The 16649-nt window shown below is 47.2% G+C and overlaps 2 protein-coding genes across 2 annotated transcripts; one reads left to right on the forward strand and one right to left on the reverse strand.

Annotated features, from left to right (window-relative positions):
- Positions 1-1830: 1830 nt before the first annotated feature.
- CPTP (ceramide-1-phosphate transfer protein) lies at positions 1831-4065 on the reverse strand. The gene is made up of 2 exons (XM_080379739.1): positions 3934-4065; positions 1831-3856 (listed from the first exon to the last, which is right to left on the reverse strand). The coding sequence occupies exons 1-2, from the start codon at positions 4044-4046 to the stop codon at positions 3343-3345; spliced, it is 627 nt and encodes a 208-aa protein (XP_080235865.1). The 5' UTR covers positions 4047-4065; the 3' UTR covers positions 1831-3342.
- INTS11 (integrator complex subunit 11) lies at positions 4032-16606 on the forward strand. Its single transcript, XM_080379695.1, has 18 exons — positions 4032-4138; positions 4859-5044; positions 5986-6083; positions 7072-7145; positions 7345-7573; positions 7708-7806; positions 7901-7935; positions 8625-8763; positions 9358-9422; positions 10096-10285; positions 10975-11058; positions 11604-11693; positions 12286-12448; positions 13262-13369; positions 13989-14050; positions 14796-14938; positions 15480-15609; positions 16441-16606. The coding sequence occupies exons 2-18, from the start codon at positions 5017-5019 to the stop codon at positions 16504-16506; spliced, it is 1803 nt and encodes a 600-aa protein (XP_080235821.1). The 5' UTR covers positions 4032-4138; positions 4859-5016; the 3' UTR covers positions 16507-16606.
- Positions 16607-16649: the final 43 nt, after the last annotated feature.

The raw sequence follows: 16649 nt of genomic DNA on the forward strand, positions 1-16649 counted from the left end.
GGAGAGGGAACGGGGCAGTGGATTTGGTCTCATCGGTTCCGGGGAGGTCTCTTTAAATAGAACTTGGGAAGATGAAAATAACGGGGAAGAATTTGTTTAGCAAAATGCATTGAATGTCTAACTCTGTGCTTAGTGGGCAATAGTTAAATACGCAACACCCTGGGAGTGCACTTGGTTGCAAATCACTGGCCTGATCCTGGTTTCCTTTGCTCAGTGAGTAGCCCTTACTCAAGCAGAATGACTAACTGAGGTCCTTGTCACAGCTCCGGACTTGTGTAGGGCAGAATTCAGGTGCCTCACTCTAATTTGGACACCTTTTTTTGCTTTAACTCCCCCACCCAAGAAGAACCCTCATCTTTAACGGAATATGTTTGTGGAAACTGTCCCCATTTACAGCTTTCACAAACAGCCTGACTTGTCTAATGCTGGGAGCAGATCTTAAAAAATGAGTGCAGGTTGCTCGCCTCAAAGCATCGCCAAGGAGAAGGCACTTTGGCAGGACCAGAATCCAATGAGCTGAAGTGCCCTGTGCAGAGCAGTGCCTGTTACCATCACGCAACCATTACCCATACAGAGGCTGAGGGAGGAAAAAATTTACTCGCCAGCGTTGCCTCCTGCTGTCACCCGAGGTTGTCCCTGGCTGTCTCCCACCCAAACGTTCACTTGGGAGCAGCCTGCACTGAATAAATGGCATGTAGTTTATTTTTAAATGAACTTCAGGATAGTGTGTTCTGTTGCCTGAACTAAAGGGTAATGGTAGGAAACTTACACAGCGGTAATTTTTATTCTTTTTTTGTTCTTAAATTCAAGGTCCCCTCACTGTGGAGACAATCAGATCTTCCCCAGTGCATCGCAAGAACGTTTCTGGAGCAATCCATCCCTGAACTGCAGGGCTGGTGAGCTGCTGGTGAGCTGTTCTGCTGTTTTTAGGAAATTGTTATTGGCTGATCTAAATTTTTCTCACCCTGAGCTGTGACTTTAACTTCAGTTTAAAAACTTTGGTTTAGGTGTAAGTTCCACAGCATAGTAATTTAGGTTGCATCGTGGTTTGCATTTTTTCTGTCAGGTTTGAATTGTAGAAAACAGGATAGGCTCAAAATTGGAAAGTTAAACGACTGCATTTTATTGGTTTATTATATATTTATACTGTATCATAAAAACTGCTTATATTGCCACAGTGATACACCGATTTTGCTACAAGGGTAGGGTATTTTTCCATGCATGAAGAGAAGCAGGTACGCTGGAGAACGCCAAGTATGTGAGTAATTCAGGCAAGCAACAGTTGTATCTATCGCTACATTACACAGACATGTTAATACTGACATCCTTTTGAGGACACCTTCCCCTTAATGGAATATTCAAGTGTTAGCTTTAACTAAGAACTTTTTCAAAAGAAGTTACAAAATACAAATTCAGCTGCCTGGAGGGAGAGTTAGGAAAAAAAAAAAAAAAAAAAAAAAGCTGTTTGCATGGTGTGGAAGTCTCACACAGACAATTACTTACTCCTGACCGTGCTTGCTGTGCCACAGGAGATAGCTGATGCGATGGACTTTTGTGCAAAATATTCAACACCCTCTAGTGAATCTGTGTGCTGTTGCAGCTTTCAAATACACTAGCTGCTGGGGAAGGTTTTACTTTTCTGAATTTGGCACCATTAGTGAAAGCTGCCAGGCTCTGAGCTTGCCGAAAGCCAAGTGTAGACCTTCATTTTACTCTGTGGTAACTCACTGGGGCTGTTAAAAAGGTCCCCGTCGTTTGGAGGCAGAGCAGGACACCAGGAAACCAAAATCACCATTAGGCAGCATCTGGTTTTAATGAGAACAGGCAGACTGATGGAAAGCTGTATTTTATTTGAGGCATACTTTGCACAAAAGGAATGGTTATAAACTTACAGCAACGATATTTTTTTTTTTCCCCTACTGATAAATTCTTTAATGGCAAGAATCAAGTTAATCTTCAACATCAATGTTTATCTCATCGGAGGAATAGGTGAGAATTACTTTTTCTCCCTTGTCCCGCTCATTTTCCCATGTGGTCATACTACCATTTCCTCAAGTGATAAACCAATACCAGAAACTTCAACATTTTTTGACTTGACACAGAACATTATCTGACATAATTTAAGGCATTTAATACACTACACAGACGAAACACTAGCTGTATCTGCATCAGACAGCAAGGGAGGCCCAGCATTTTGTAGTTTCTAACGTGGAACTGCTCCCTTCCAGTCCCACAGAACCAGATAGCTTATAAGATACTCTTCAGAAGCACGTTATTCACATACTTTAATGTCCAGTTAAGTCTCATCTCCATGAGGTAATAGTGATTTCCTGAATTACATAATGTTATATTAGACTAAAATGCCTCCGATCTGAGATACAGTAAAGCATGTTATAGCCTGTGGGCTTCTCCCTCACAGAACTAACAACGTGGTACTTTTCCAGCTTTCAAAAAGCTAAGTAAACTTCATTTTACATACTTCGGGGTGTATATATACAGACACCCCAGCTGTATACAGTGATTTGCAATAGAAGCCATAAGCCTCACAAGGTAGTGACTTAACAGTGCAAGTTTGGATTTCTCCCCTGACAGTAAAAGAAGTCATTTTTGAAGACGTTTGACACATTCATTAAAAAAATAATCATAACAACACAATTTTAGAAGCAGGGCTGGAAAGCAAGGTACAGTCTTAAGTGTCCTGCACCACCCTTTCCTTCTTTAGTTCTAGGGGACAGAGAAATAGCAGCAGTAATCGAATGAGTCTGTGACCACAGGGACACAAAGACCAAGATGTGCATTGCTCAGGATTATAGTCAAGGTTACAGCGTAACAGAGGGTAAACAGGTAACACCCCCCCCCCCTCTATCCAAGGGCACAAGCTTGTAAAAAAAAGTGGCAATGTGAGCTTGCATGATAAGGTAAGTGTGTTGATGCCACGTCTGGAAGTTGTGCTGTCACGTGAGGTCCTAACTATCGATGTAAACGCACAGGAGCTGCCTCAGTTGTAGAGTTTGAGTTAAAAAGGAAAGCAAAACACCTCCTCCCAGGCTAGCTGGGGTGCTGAAGGTGAATTCAGGAAGAAATCCCTTAAGCACGCTTTGTTAGTGCAGAGCCCAGGCTCTACGTGCATACAGACGGAGATACGTGTGTATATATATATATATATTAAAAAATCGGCACGTTTATATGAAGTGAGGCATCCTGAATAGCTTTGCCAGCTTCAGCTGTCTACAAGGGAAGGGCGAGCGGCCAGGGACGGAGAACCAGGCACTTGCGCATCCCTGCCGTGGCACCGTGCTCGCCCGGCCGGGGCTGGGTGGGTGCTGGGGTGGGTGCCCCCCCTCAGGGGAGGTCAAGCAGCTCGTGCTGGGCAAAGAGCTGCTGGGTGATGTCGTAGACATCGCCGATGTAGGGCAAGGCCTCGCCCAGCATGGCCACAGCCTCCTCGGCCGTGCCCACGTTCATGATCTGCAGGAAGGCGTCGCGGGGCGGCAGCGTGCGGAAGGCCACCGTGGCGGCCTTGCGGATCACCCAGGGGTGGTAGGCGGCCAGGGAGGCGTTGTAGGAGTCGGTGCAGATGGTGGAGGTGCGGGAGTCCTGCCGGGCCGTCCTCAGCCCCTCCAGGAAGAGCTGCAGCCAGCGCAGGGCCCTGTGGAGGCGCAGGACGGTGCGGCAGCCCGAGTCGGGGCGCCCCGGGGCGTCCAGCAGCCCCTGGGCCAGCTCGTAGCGCACCATGGCCTGCAGCGACACGTACTGCTCCCGCTGCTCGCCGCGGCAGTAGTCCTCCATCAGCTGGACCTTGGCCACCGCGTCCTTGGAGATGAAGGAGAAGATGGCGCCCAGCGTGTGGAGGAACCTGCCGGCGGGGGAGACGGGCGGGCGTTAGCGGGCGGCGGCCCCCCCCTCCCCCTCCCCGCCCCGGCCGGCACTCACCGGATGAGCCCCCGCCAGCCGCTGAGGTAGGGCCCCAGCAGCACCTCCCGCCGCTCCGTCACGCACGCCTGGAAGGCGGCCAGCACCTCCCGCAGGCTGAACGCGCCCGCCATCGCCGCGCGGCACGGGGCGGCGCGGGGCCGGTTGCGCCTGCGCGGCGGCGGCGCTGAGGAGAGGAGCGGGGACGGCACGGAACGGCACGGCGGTGAGAGGGGGCGGCCGGGGCCGGGGGGCTGCGCTCTGGGGTGTGGGGCCGGGGCTGGCGGGAGCTCCACGGCCGGCCTGGCCGCCCCTCACGCAGCTTGGCCAGGCCAGGGCCGGCCTGTGCACCTCGCCCGGGGCTGGCCTGGCCGCCCCTCACGCAGGTTGTCCCCAGCAAGGGCCGGAGCGGGGCCGGGGCTGGCTTGTCCGTCCCGCGCTCAGGCTCTCCCTGACTAGGGCCAGGGCTGGCCTGGCTGCGCCCCGCACAGGCTCTCCCTGACAAGGCCTAGCACCGGCCTGGCTGCGCCCCGCACAGGCTCTCCCTGACCGGGGCAGGGGTTGGCCTGGCCGTTCCTCACGCAGGTTGTCCCTGGCAAGGGCTGGGGCTGGCTCGTCCACACCCTGCACAAGCTCTCCCTGACCAGGGCCGGGGCTGGGGCCAGCCTGTCCTTGCCTCGCACCGGCTCCTCGATGAGGGCGAAGGCCAGCAGGCGCTGCCAGGTCACGCTCAGAAATGCGGCGTTGTGTATGGTATGAATAAAGAAACCCCGCGTTGCTGCTGCCCCGCAGGAGCCTGCTCCTTTCCCTGCCTGCAGGCGGGGCCCCTGCTCCTGGCTCACAGCGCTGATGCCCATCACCAAAGCCCATCAGGCCCGAATTGCCAGGAGCTGTTAATCATCCCTGTGTTGATCTGACTTGTGTTTTCTGACTGTCTTCCCTCCAGGAAGAAGTTGGACCTCTGCTTAAGTCTTCTGCCTGGTACTGAAAAAGAATTGAAATGGCAGCTGTAAAACAGGCTAAATCTTCTCTTCTTTTTGCAGTCCCCATTAGACTGTTTCGGAAATAATTTGCTATGCAGTTTGAGGTTTAGAGTTTGTTAAAATGCCTGAAATCAAAATCACTCCCTTGGGTAAGTCCAATCTAAAATCATCCTGGAATAGAAACACAGAATAACTGTGGAGTTTAGGATTCAAAGTAATATGCGCTGGACTGCTGGGGACATGTGTGCCTTTCCATGCCACCAAAAGCTGGCCATGGGGTCGCATCACACAGCATCCTGATTTGATTCTTGTTCATATGTTACTGTCCTCCTTTTGAATCAACTGAGACTCAAACAGCCTGGTAACTCTTTATTTTGATTACAGGATTCATTAGCGCATACTGGTAAAGGCGTCATAGTATTTTACAGTATTGATAGAGCATTAGTTTAGTTAACCGTGTTAAAGATCTACAGGAAGTAAATTTTTCTCTCTTTCCTTTTTTTATTGGTTGCACAGAAATTGTTGAGATACCTTTATGTACTGTGAGGGCAGAGGATGTGCTGAACAAAGCTGCTTTATCCTGGGGAATAGTTTTCTGGCTTGGTATGGACCTGGCTCTAGTCGAGAGAGTCTTCTTAACAGAGGTCTGTGCTTTCACTGAGAGGCAGAGTACTTGAGGCGGTGCAGCCCTGGGAACTTTGAGTTCCATGCTAGTCCTTTCCAGATAAGAGATTATTTTACTCTTACTCAAAGCTGTAGCTGTGATCACACAGCAGCGGGCAGAGAACACACGTGCCCTGCATCTGAACTGCTTATGGGTTTGGGCGCAGTGCTGTATTCACTGCGGTTTTGCAGCTGCTGCTGGAAGACCCTCTCGTAAGCTCAGGTAAGTCAGTTCAGATTTGCTTACCCTCTGCTTGCTTGCAGGATCTGCTTGCAACAGATGTACTCGCTTGGGCGAAAGAACGTAGTCTTTTCTTGCATCAGAAAAGGGCTAGGAACTCTGTATGGACTGTTAAATGCTTCTCTTGGGAAGTGATTGTAAATATTCCCAGAAATGTCTTATTTGTCTTTCTTTTGCTTGGGTCAGGAGCTGGCCAGGATGTGGGGCGCAGCTGTATCCTTGTGTCTATTGCCGGGAAAAATGTCATGCTTGACTGTGGGATGCACATGGGCTACAACGATGATGTGAGTATGGTGGAGAAGCCTGAACATGGTGTAGAGATGCTTTCCAGGTGCGTCTGCCTGGCCTTTCCCAGCAGGGCTCCTGGTGCGTTGTTCTGCTCCGTTCCCTTTTATTTTGAACATGGCCTGGCTCATCTTAGGTGATGTGGGGGTAACGTTAACTAGATGTGCATTATTGGGCTCGTGTATCAGCCACTGCTGGAGCTGGATTGTGCCAGAGAATGAACTGTTGCCCCCCCAACATGTTGCCTTCCCGTATAAGAGGTATTCCTGGTCTGTGCCGCCATCTGACCATCCTTTCCCAGGGTTGTGGACTCAAAAAATACTCAGCAAGCTGTGAATGCTGCATTTGGGGAGGTTTTGGTCTTCCTGTATTTCTTCTATCTTCTAATGACAGGATTCATGCTTTAAAGCATAGCTAGGCTACTCTTGATACAGCGCTTGGTTTTGGGCAGTTAATTACTTGCGGGATCTGTGTGATGTATCTCTGATGCTTTAGAGAGAGCGCCAGGAAATACTCCAGATGTTTGGTCACTTGATACTCACAGGAAAGGAGTAATGGCAGAAATCCTCTCTGAGATAGACAGAGCTAAAGCATGACATGGCAAACGCGCCATTAGAGAAAAGGTTTTGAGTGTTTCTGCTTTAATGCCTGCGGGGAAGCTAAAACGCATTGGTCACCTGTTTTACTTTGAAGATCAACTTGGCTGTAATTTATTTATTCGTGAGGTCAGTTTCTCTGTCTGCCCTCTGGCAGCCCTTCCCTTCTTTGACACTTTTTGCCCAAAACCACTGATGGTGCTGCCTGCAGCTCTTACCATGTTGCTGACACTGGTGCGGTCTGCTGCCTTACTGCAGTTTTGCCTCGAGACGGATTATAGCACCTTCCCAGCGTTCAGGTCATCCACGCCATTGTTTTGTTGGATTAGTAATGTGGTATTAACCAGCTTTGTTGTGTGACAGATAGCCTGGTTTTTTCCTGTCTTTGCAGAGACGCTTTCCTGACTTTTCTTACATTACTCAGAATGGAAGGCTGACTGACTTTCTAGACTGCGTGATCATCAGGTGAGGAAGCTTCCTTCCTTGTCAGAGCTCAAATAGGAAACGGGAAAGCTTTGTATAGTGTCCCTAGCAACCCAAACTTTCATCATTTGGCTAGTTCCTCTATGTCATGCAGAGCTTTAAAAATCTGAAGCAAGATCTGAGAACCAGGCAAGCTAAATTCCTGTGCCACATTTCCTTTATCCTTTGTGTCTTTTTGCAGCCACTTTCATTTGGACCATTGTGGAGCTTTACCATATTTCAGTGAAATGGTTGGTTACGATGGGCCCATTTACATGACGCATCCTACCAAGGCCATCTGCCCCATCCTCCTGGAGGACTATCGGAAAATAACTGTAGATAAGAAAGGGGAAACAAACTTCTTCACTTCTCAAATGATTAAAGACTGTATGAAAAAAGTAGTTGCTGTGCATCTTCACCAGACAGTTCAGGTAAACGATCATTTCTGCATACTCTTGGGTCACACCAACTGGATTGTTGTAGAAGGCAGAGCAATTTTACGTCTGTGTTTGTTGTTTTTTTTTTAAAATGTTTGCTCTAATGCTGCATTTGCCTGTTTGTGTAGGTGGATGAGGAGCTGGAGATCAAGGCATACTATGCAGGCCATGTGCTAGGAGCAGCCATGTTCCAGATTAAGGTTGGCTGCGAGTCAGTTGTGTACACTGTAAGTAAGGACGACGGCGTAGATACCTGCACCGCCTTTTAATGGCCCATCCGGTTACCTTCAGCATGTTAACGGATCTCTCTTCTTCCATTAGGGTGATTATAACATGACACCAGACAGACATTTAGGGTGAGTAGGAAGCTGAGTTTCTGTGAGTTGTATATGTTTCTGCCAGGAAGATTTTAGCACAGCTTCTGTTTATACTAGGGGTTTATCAGCATTGATTCTTTGTTAGGAGACTGGAATGTTTAGTGATGTTTTTGCTGGAAAGATAAATGCAATTTTGAATTGTGAGAATGAACAGATCTGCATTGATTCTTCCAGACAGACCTTAATGTAATCTTCTTCTGAATACTCACACTAATCTATTTTTAAGGCTGCATAACAATGGGACTTAGATGTTTGAAATGTTTTGTTGTCACGGTATCTTCTAAATGTCTTTACTTTCTAAGAGAGTGCCAATCACAAACTTTAATTTTATTTTTACTAGCATATATGAGAGATTTAGAATACTTCTATTTAGAGTAATGTTTTAATGCATTTAGGACAAGTAATAGACTGGAGAAGGACTGCTTTTCAAAATTTGTAGTCTCTTCTGAACTGGATTAATTTAAAGAAAGCATAGCCTGCAAAGAGAGGGTCCTGGTGCTGCCACAGAACTCCTGGGTGGCTTTGGGAAGCTGATGCACATCTGCATCATGTTGCAGCTCCTGCAAATGGAGATGGTGACATTCTCCACCTTTGAGACCTGCAGATCAGAAGTGCCAGCTACCTTCTCTTAAATTCATTGGTGTTTTATAAAATTATTTTTGTTTTAGTGCTGCCTGGATCGATAAGTGTCGCCCAGATTTATTAATAAGTGAATCTACCTATGCCACAACTATCAGAGATTCCAAACGCTGCAGAGAAAGAGACTTCTTGAAGAAAGTTCATGAGACTGTAGAAAGAGGAGGGAAGGTATGGCATTTTGATAATCTAAGTGATGTGATGTTGGTTTTCCTCTGTGAAGCTCTTGTTGGCTCTGTAGTGCTGTGCAACTATTTAACTCGGGCACCTATGTATGATTACTATGTGAAACTGAAAAAGAATTTTTATATTCCTCCGTCTGTACCTTAAAAGAGAGAATATGAAGCATTTAAACTATGCCAGGAAGGAAACCAGACTATGAGTTAATGAGAGAGTAAGGGAAGTGCTATGCTTACAGTCTGCAAATATTGAGGGTATCATCTTGGTGTCCATTTCCATAAACGATGCCAGAATTTTTGCTCTCAGCAACTTGTTTTCGTATAACCCAGGAGAGGACAGAACTGAATGTATTCATGAGCACCGTGCCCTGCCAGAGATTTTCCTCAGTGTGTGTGACAGAGGTCTTAGCCGAGCAGGCAGGTGCTCATCAAATCTCAGTGCCTTTTGCTCCAAAGCTGCAGAACACCACGTTGCTGTGGAAAGGAAGGTCGGCAAAAAGTGTATCAGAGAGTGAGAGGGAACTGAGGGCTTGTTCAGAGATGGCGGTTTGGGTCTCTCAGCCTGTAAATCATCTCTCTGTTGCAGGTTCTTATCCCAGTTTTTGCCCTTGGACGTGCCCAGGAACTTTGCATTTTATTGGAAACTTTCTGGTGAGTGCAGTCTCCCCTGTGTGTGACTCCTTCACCTCCTTTTTGTCCTCCTCGTGCTGTGGTCCCGGCAGGTTTCTGTGATTCTCTCGTGCCTGTTTAGTACAGCTGTTCTCATTAATATTCCTCTCTGTGTTGGCCCGTGCTGGCAGTTGCGGAATTACTTCTTTCCACGTACTTCCCCATGTTCCTGGCTCTAAGCAGGAAACTAACGTTTTCTTCTCCCCAGTCACTCTCCACTCCTCCCCCAGACACTTGGGATCAACTGTCCTTTAAAAAACGCGATTGCGTCTTTGTCACATTGTAAAATTGTTTTCATGGGAGTGCGAGGAGGGATGAACAAGTATTAAACTTACGCATAAACATTGTCTGGAAATGTTTTTGATAATACTAAATGATACTGCTTTTAATTATTTCCCATAGCAGAGTGATTAGTGTTTGTAACAGAAGGAAGTTGTGTGTAGTGGGTGAGGGGGTGAATTGGGCTAAAGCTACTTTTCAGTAAAGCTAATGCATAGTGACGTAGCATCGTCATAGTACTGATTTGTAGCTTGTTGAGAGTCGGGTATGCACTGAAAAATATCTTTGGTGCCTACATGGATTTACGGACTTCCAGCATGGATAGCCAGGATCCTAACTTGGCCTTCACACCTATCTGGAATGCTTCTTTCTACAGGGAAAGAATGAACTTGAAGGCTCCAATTTATTTTTCCACGGGACTGACGGAGAAGGCCAATCATTACTACAAGCTCTTCATCACCTGGACGAATCAGAAAATCCGGAAAACATTTGTGCAGAGGAACATGTTTGAATTCAAACACATCAAAGCGTTCGATCGGGCCTTTGCAGACAACCCAGGGCCTATGGTAGGTGGGCATTAACACCTGATGGGGCAGGGCTGCAGGTTCAGGGAGCTGCTTTTGTACCATTTTGTTTCTGGCTAAGGCAAACAGGCAGTTGCAAAAGCTAGGCATCCTCTACCCCATTAATATCAGCTTTAATATCCCATCTAAAACCCTTCTGTGGCCAGGCTGAGTGCTTTTATCTCTGTAACTATTAAAGATATTTCTATCTTTATTTCAGTAAAGGTAAAATGCCCAGAGAAAATAAAAATGATTGCATGTTCATATAATCTGTACCTCTGGGTTTGATCCAAATGATAATTTTTACAGTATATTGTTTTACTTAAGTCAGGAGACAAATCCTTCCAGACACAATCTCTTATTGCTGGTTTTATTTCTGGTTTATTAGGCAGCAGTTGCAAGAGGAATCTGCCGAGCATGATAGCGCCATTATAAAACCATTCAAAGCTTTTATCAGGCACTGTGGATGCTCACAAAAATTTCCTAAAACAGTAGTACAACTTCCATGAAAATTAGACAAGGTTGGAAAAAATAAAATAGGAAAAGTCCCCATTAGAGCTTTGCTGTAATAAGTGTGCTGTAACGTGTATTAGTGGATACTCCACAGTTTTAGGGTGTTTGTTTATATATTACAAGTAATGGAAAAAAACTGTGTTTTGTGTGGTGATTCTTGGCACATCTTCGAATTCCAGGTTGTGTTTGCAACGCCTGGTATGCTTCATGCGGGACAGTCCCTTCAAATCTTCAGGAAATGGGCAGGGAATGAAAAGAATATGGTAAGTAATTCTTGTTTTCTTGAGTGATGTTTTGTGTTAACGTGGTAGCGGCACTGATGCTTTTGTAGGAGCAGAGGCTGTGGGGAAGGCTTTCCTGAGTACCTGGGGGTAAGGGACATGAGGCCTCTACCAAACCAGCCCGGGGCAGAGTCTTTCAAACTGCGTTTTCTTTGCTGTGTGTGACGGGGCACGCAGAGGAGGAGGTCATTGTCTCAGACAGGAGGCTGTGGGAGACTTTATTTTCAGAAATGCTTTCACTACTATGAGGCTGCTTCAGAGACATTTGTAACTAGCATTAATCCTTAGTGGTGTATAGATTTCAGCGGTTTGCTTTCTAGTTTCATTTTGATGTGTGTGCTGGGGTTGGGTGTTCGCAAGCTGCAGAACAAAGCAAGCAGCTTTCCAGTGTGGGGTGGTATGTGTAATGGGGGGGAACACAAATTAACATCAGCATTATGCATTTGTGGCCGTTTTTCTGTTCATGGCAGCTACGCTGCGCACAGTCCACGTGCCGAGTTGGTAGATGTTTCTGGTTTCCTTCTCAGGTCATCATGCCTGGCTACTGTGTGCAGGGAACTGTAGGCCATAAGATTCTGAGTGGGCAGCGCAAGCTGGAAATGGAAGGAAGACAAATAGTAAGTTTTATTTTCAAGGAAGAGGATTTTGGGGAAGTTCCTCAGAACTTCAGGTGGTAGTTACGCCACCGTGTACCTGTAATGGGAACGTGCTACATACAGCATTGAAAATGCCCAGTTAACGGTTGGACTAGGGTTTCTTCCCATTTGCCATACTTTACATTAGCAACAGTTTGTCTTTTTTTCTGCTGTAAGACTTTGTCAGGGGCATATTTAGGATTTTTAATAACTAGACCCCGTTAGCTAGCTAGGTAAAACTGATATATTTTTAGGCAGACAGGGACACTAAGAAACCTGATACCAGCTGTCCTTAAATATTGATTTGTTTTGGCAGATGTGTGACATGTACCGTGCTCTGAAATGGGGCAGTTTGATCCTTAAGTTATTGAAAGCTGCTCTGCACAGCATCGCCTGCGGTCTGTGCTGGGAAGCAGCTCCCTCTCCAACCTCATTTTCCAATTCAGCTGTTCTGCTTCTTGCCTTAAACTAAATACGGAGGAGTCTGGGGGGTCTGTTTGCGTGTGGTGTACAAGCTGTAGTGAGCCACAGCGATTCCTGACCCACAAAGCCCGTGCTTTCTGCTCCTCTGCAGCTGGAAGTAAAGATGCAGGTGGAGTACATGTCCTTCAGTGCCCACGCAGATGCCAAGGGAATAATGCAGCTGATTCGCCAGGCTGAGCCACGAAACGTTCTCCTGGTCCATGGTGAAGCGAAGAAAATGGAGTTTCTGAAGCAGAAAATAGAACAGGAATTTCGTACGTATGGTGTTGGTACTGCAGAGGGAATGGCGGTAGAAGGCAGGCCTTACAGCTCACCTGCTCAATCCACCGGACCTCAGCACAGTCAGGCATAATTAACACACGGGACCGGGCACCCTTCGGAAATGTAGTATCCATGACGTATCTTACTTAACATGTTAAGCTCATTTAATTTTAATGTCTGTTTGGACTTGAAGTAGGTGGGTTTTTTGTTATGTTTGTATTGTTACAGTTCAGCACTTACTGAATTTGTATTTCTTTAGACTCCTAAAAGAAGGTGAGGTGGGCAGGGTACAGCTGAAGTTGTAAGTTAGCAACTCCAGTTAAATGGATTGAACTCTGGGGAAAAAAAAAATTATTCCTTGGAAACAGCCAGCTCTTAAATGCCGAGTGGAGAAAGCATAGAGCTCACATGGGATGGTCACTGTCACAATGTCACTGCAGTGATTTGTTAGCAGCATCAGTGGGGGCCGTTTTGTTGCAGTCTGTTAGTGTGTCACCCCCCGCAGGGGGTCAGGACAGCTAGGCTGCTGGGTGTTGCCCCCCAGGGGGGTTCTGAGGGTTCGGGTAAGGTTGTGAGCCTCAAGTCTGAGCAGCAGTTCTACTTTACAGCCTCTTTTCAAATCCCTGGTATTAATTTTCAGCAGATCGCTGTTAAACTTCGCTCCCTGTCCCGCACAGCTGCGAGAGGCCTCTGCCAAAACGACAGTGCTCGCAGGCTGCGCGTGGGCTGCTTGTGGGTGCGCTGGCGGCCTGGGCTTGGCCATGCTGCTGCCGCAGCCCCTCTGACGTGGGTCATTCACATTGCAGATGTCAACTGTTACATGCCTGCAAACGGGGAGACCGCCACAATATTCACCAATCCCAGCATTCCAGTGGACATATCCCTGGGACTCCTGAAGAGAGAAACAGCAATAGGTGATGCGCTTTGAGCCAAGGATTTCATCTTTTGGGCCCTGCCGCTGTGTTGCACGCTGCTTGTGTTAGGTGGGAGCAGTGCTGCAGGGCTGCCTGCAGCAGTGGTGGCTGACAGCAGCGTTTCCTGTACAAGAACTGCTTTTATGAGCACGTAGGGGGTGAGAAGGCTTCCTGTGAGATGAAGTGGCTACTGTGCTGGGATTGTATATTCAATAACTTTTAAAAACAAGTACACACACTACCTTGTTTTGCCCATTCCCTATGAAAACAAAGTCCGTGGATGCTTTTACTCGCTAAGTCTGAGAAAACTAGAATTACTTTTATAAACCCAATTTAAAAAAAGCTATCTAAAACCTTTCAAATTGGGAAGCGCCATGGGAAGGGAGGCAGTTGCTCTGTATTACTAAACATGGCTTCTTATGTGCCTGGAGCTCTGACAATGGTGTAAGCACCAGGCGCTCCAACGGACAGGAGAACAAAGATGTAAAATCTGTGTCTCTGAACCTGAGCAGGGACTCAGAAATCCAATCTGTTTGGTCCTGTAGCAGTCATCTGGTGTGAAAAGTGTGTGCATCGTCATTAACACTGTCGTCTTTCTCTTCCATTGGCCTCGGTTTAGGTCTGTTACCAGATGCCAAGAAGCCCAAGCTAATGCATGGCACATTAATGATGAAGGATAATGTAAGTAAAAGAAGAGCAATCTGTAAAACAGACTCTTTAGCTTGTCAGTTGTCTTGACTGATAGTCCTCACTAGTCCCACAACTCCAGAGTTAGGATCTTGCTATTCATGAGCGCAGGGCGGGTGGTGGTAGAATTTTTACTGGTCAGTCTGGTGCATGCTCACAGGTAGTCTCATGAAATGGGTAAATCTGAAGAGCTGCTTCTGTCCTAAGGCTTGTTTCCCCCCCTGGCACCCTGCAGCCACTCTGAGGAAACTGGGGGTTCCATCTCTGAATCCAAGGTGCTCCCGGTTCACTGTGCCTGTAAAAACCAAAAGACTCCCAAAGCAGCCTGTTGTTGGTACACCTCGGTTTGTGGGACAGGGATGGAAAGGTGCCGAGGGAGGAATTCTTACCCTGTAACCTCATGTTTATATTTAAGCAAATCATTCCCCCTGATAAAGAGGTTAAACCAGCTTCCATTCAGAGAGCAACTTCCATTTGGGGAAATAAGGTGTTGGTGTGAGTCTTCAGGTGGATGTTTTGCCGCTGTCTTGGCTCTGCCTTTGCTGTCTGTCATACGCTCGTGCCCAGCTGTTACTGCTTGCAAGTAGCCACAGAAATGTGCCGAGACATTTCAGAGATTGAAAGGAAAGGATCTTGCCTGCTGGAGTTTTGCAGTGAGGAAGAAAGACCTGTGAGCAGGAATAAAACTTCAGAAAGTGCAAAGAAATGGTTTATAAGGGGTTTGTATTTTCCTTTGCAGAGCTTCCGCCTGGTTTCTCCTGAGCAGGCCCTGAAGGAGCTGGGCCTTACAGAACATCAGCTGCGTTTCACCTGCCGCGTTCACATCCAGGATCCACGGAAAGAACATGAGACGGTGCTTCGTGTGTACAACCACCTCAAAGGGTGAGTCCGTAGCCGCTTTTATCCCTCCCAGGGATGGACTTGAGCTTATCACACTTAATGTAGGTCGTGCTAGTGCCCCCTCCTCCAGGGAACACAGAGAAAATTCTCTTTTTTAGATTTTAGTCTGCGTAGCTGATGTAACCGGCGCAGCAGTTACACTGCAGTGGCAGAGGCTGGTAGTCAGCCTACAAGCCCGTGGTCTTTGCCAAGCTTAGAGCGGTCCACCTGACCTCTTCCTTCACAAGCCAGCAGCAGGTAAACCTGAAACGCTGGCGGATTCAGAGTAGCCCTTTGCTCAGATGAACAGGGTTCACATTGGAGCTACAGAAATAAATTCTGTAGGAACCCTACTTGATTAATGTAAGAACCAAACCAAGCAAGCTATGACTCGGGCCCCTTCTCCCTTCCCTGCTGGCTCAGACATGCTGAAGGTAGTAACGACGTGCTGGTGTTTGGGATCCAGAACTAGAGGGGGTGACCCACCCTTCAGCTGGTTTGCACTTCCCACTGAAAATAGCTCACCTGTCTTCTCTCTTACCAGGGTCCTGAAGGATTATTCCGTGCAGCACCTCCCCGACGGCTCCATAACAGTGGAGTCCATTCTTATCCAAGCCACAGCACACTCAGAGGATCAAGGAACCAAAGTCCTGCTCGTATCCTGGACTTACCAGGTAGGAATACCGGCAGACATGCTTCTCCGGCAGCTCTGACCTTAACTCCTTGCGGCCCGAACTGTCCTGCACCCTGGGCCGCTCTGCCACCGCACTGAGGTAGCTCGAGTCAAGATGGTGAGGCCAGTCCCTGCCGTTTTCTTCACCATTTTAGGTTTAGTACAAATCATTTTACAGGAACTCTACTGCGTCGGTTTTCTCTGGGACCACTGACCTCAAGGCAACTGATCTGAAGTAACTGCACTTACATAGTTACAGTCATTTCAAGGGCACTGTAGTATCCAGCTCCTGAACGCTCAGCTGTATCACTGCTGCCGTACAGAGCGTGGCAGTGTTTTATATTCTATTTCTTAGCTTTCTGCTTGTTGGTTGAAGTTTTACACCTAGCTAACACAAAACTGTGGCAAGATTGGACATAGTCATTGTGTTTTCTTCCTTTCAAAGGTACACATTCTATGGCTGTATTTTTAAATGCTTTATTTGCAGTAAGGGAATGCCTTCTTGAGGGCAAAGCAAAACAAGTAAAAATCAATGGTTCTTTATGCTTTGCTTTCAAGAAAAATGGTCCTTTTCCTCAAATGTGACACCTCAGGTCCAGGCGCCGACTTTGACAAATGAGAGTTTGGCACTGGTGTTTTGAAAGAGCACCCAGAAATGGGTTTGTGCTAACTGGACTGGCTTCCGCTTCCGAGCAGCGGTAACAGTAGATTGTGCTGGGCCCAAGAATTGTTTCAGTCTGTTTCCAAGTACCAGAGTTGAATTTACTAGCCCAGGTGGGAAAGTCAAGTAGAAGGCGATGGCTTTCATCCTGTTTCTCTCTGTTCTCCCTAGGATGAAGAACTGGGCAGCTATCTCACATCCCTCCTGAAAAAGGGACTGCCCCAGAGCACGGCATGAGCAACAGGCACAGCGGTGTTTCAGAGAGACTTAGATTTTATTTTGTTTACATGGTGAATGTTTTCTGGTTTTCTTTTAATAAAGGAATTAAAGTGTTCAATTAGTGCAGTGCCAGTGCATACTGTTCAACAGTACCGCGATCA

This window comes from Falco punctatus, assembly GCF_963210335.1.
Source record: "Falco punctatus genome assembly, chromosome: 3".
Classification (NCBI taxonomy): domain Eukaryota; kingdom Metazoa; phylum Chordata; class Aves; order Falconiformes; family Falconidae; genus Falco; species Falco punctatus.

Bases quoted from the DNA above. Each gene is read 5' to 3' on its own strand.
- CPTP (XM_080379739.1), bottom strand. From the start codon at position 4,046: ATGGCGGGCGCGTTCAGCCTGCGGGAGGTGCTGGCCGCCTTCCAGGCG. The intron at 3,857-3,933 runs GTGAGTGCCGGC...CCCCGCCGGCAG, and splicing joins GGCTGGCGGGGGCTCATCCG to GTTCCTCCACACGCTGGGCG.
- INTS11 (XM_080379695.1), top strand. From the start codon at position 5,017: ATGCCTGAAATCAAAATCACTCCCTTGG. The intron at 7,574-7,707 runs GTAAACGATCAT...CTGTTTGTGTAG, and splicing joins ATCTTCACCAGACAGTTCAG to GTGGATGAGGAGCTGGAGAT. The intron at 9,423-10,095 runs GTGAGTGCAGTC...TTCTTTCTACAG, and splicing joins ATTTTATTGGAAACTTTCTG to GGAAAGAATGAACTTGAAGG.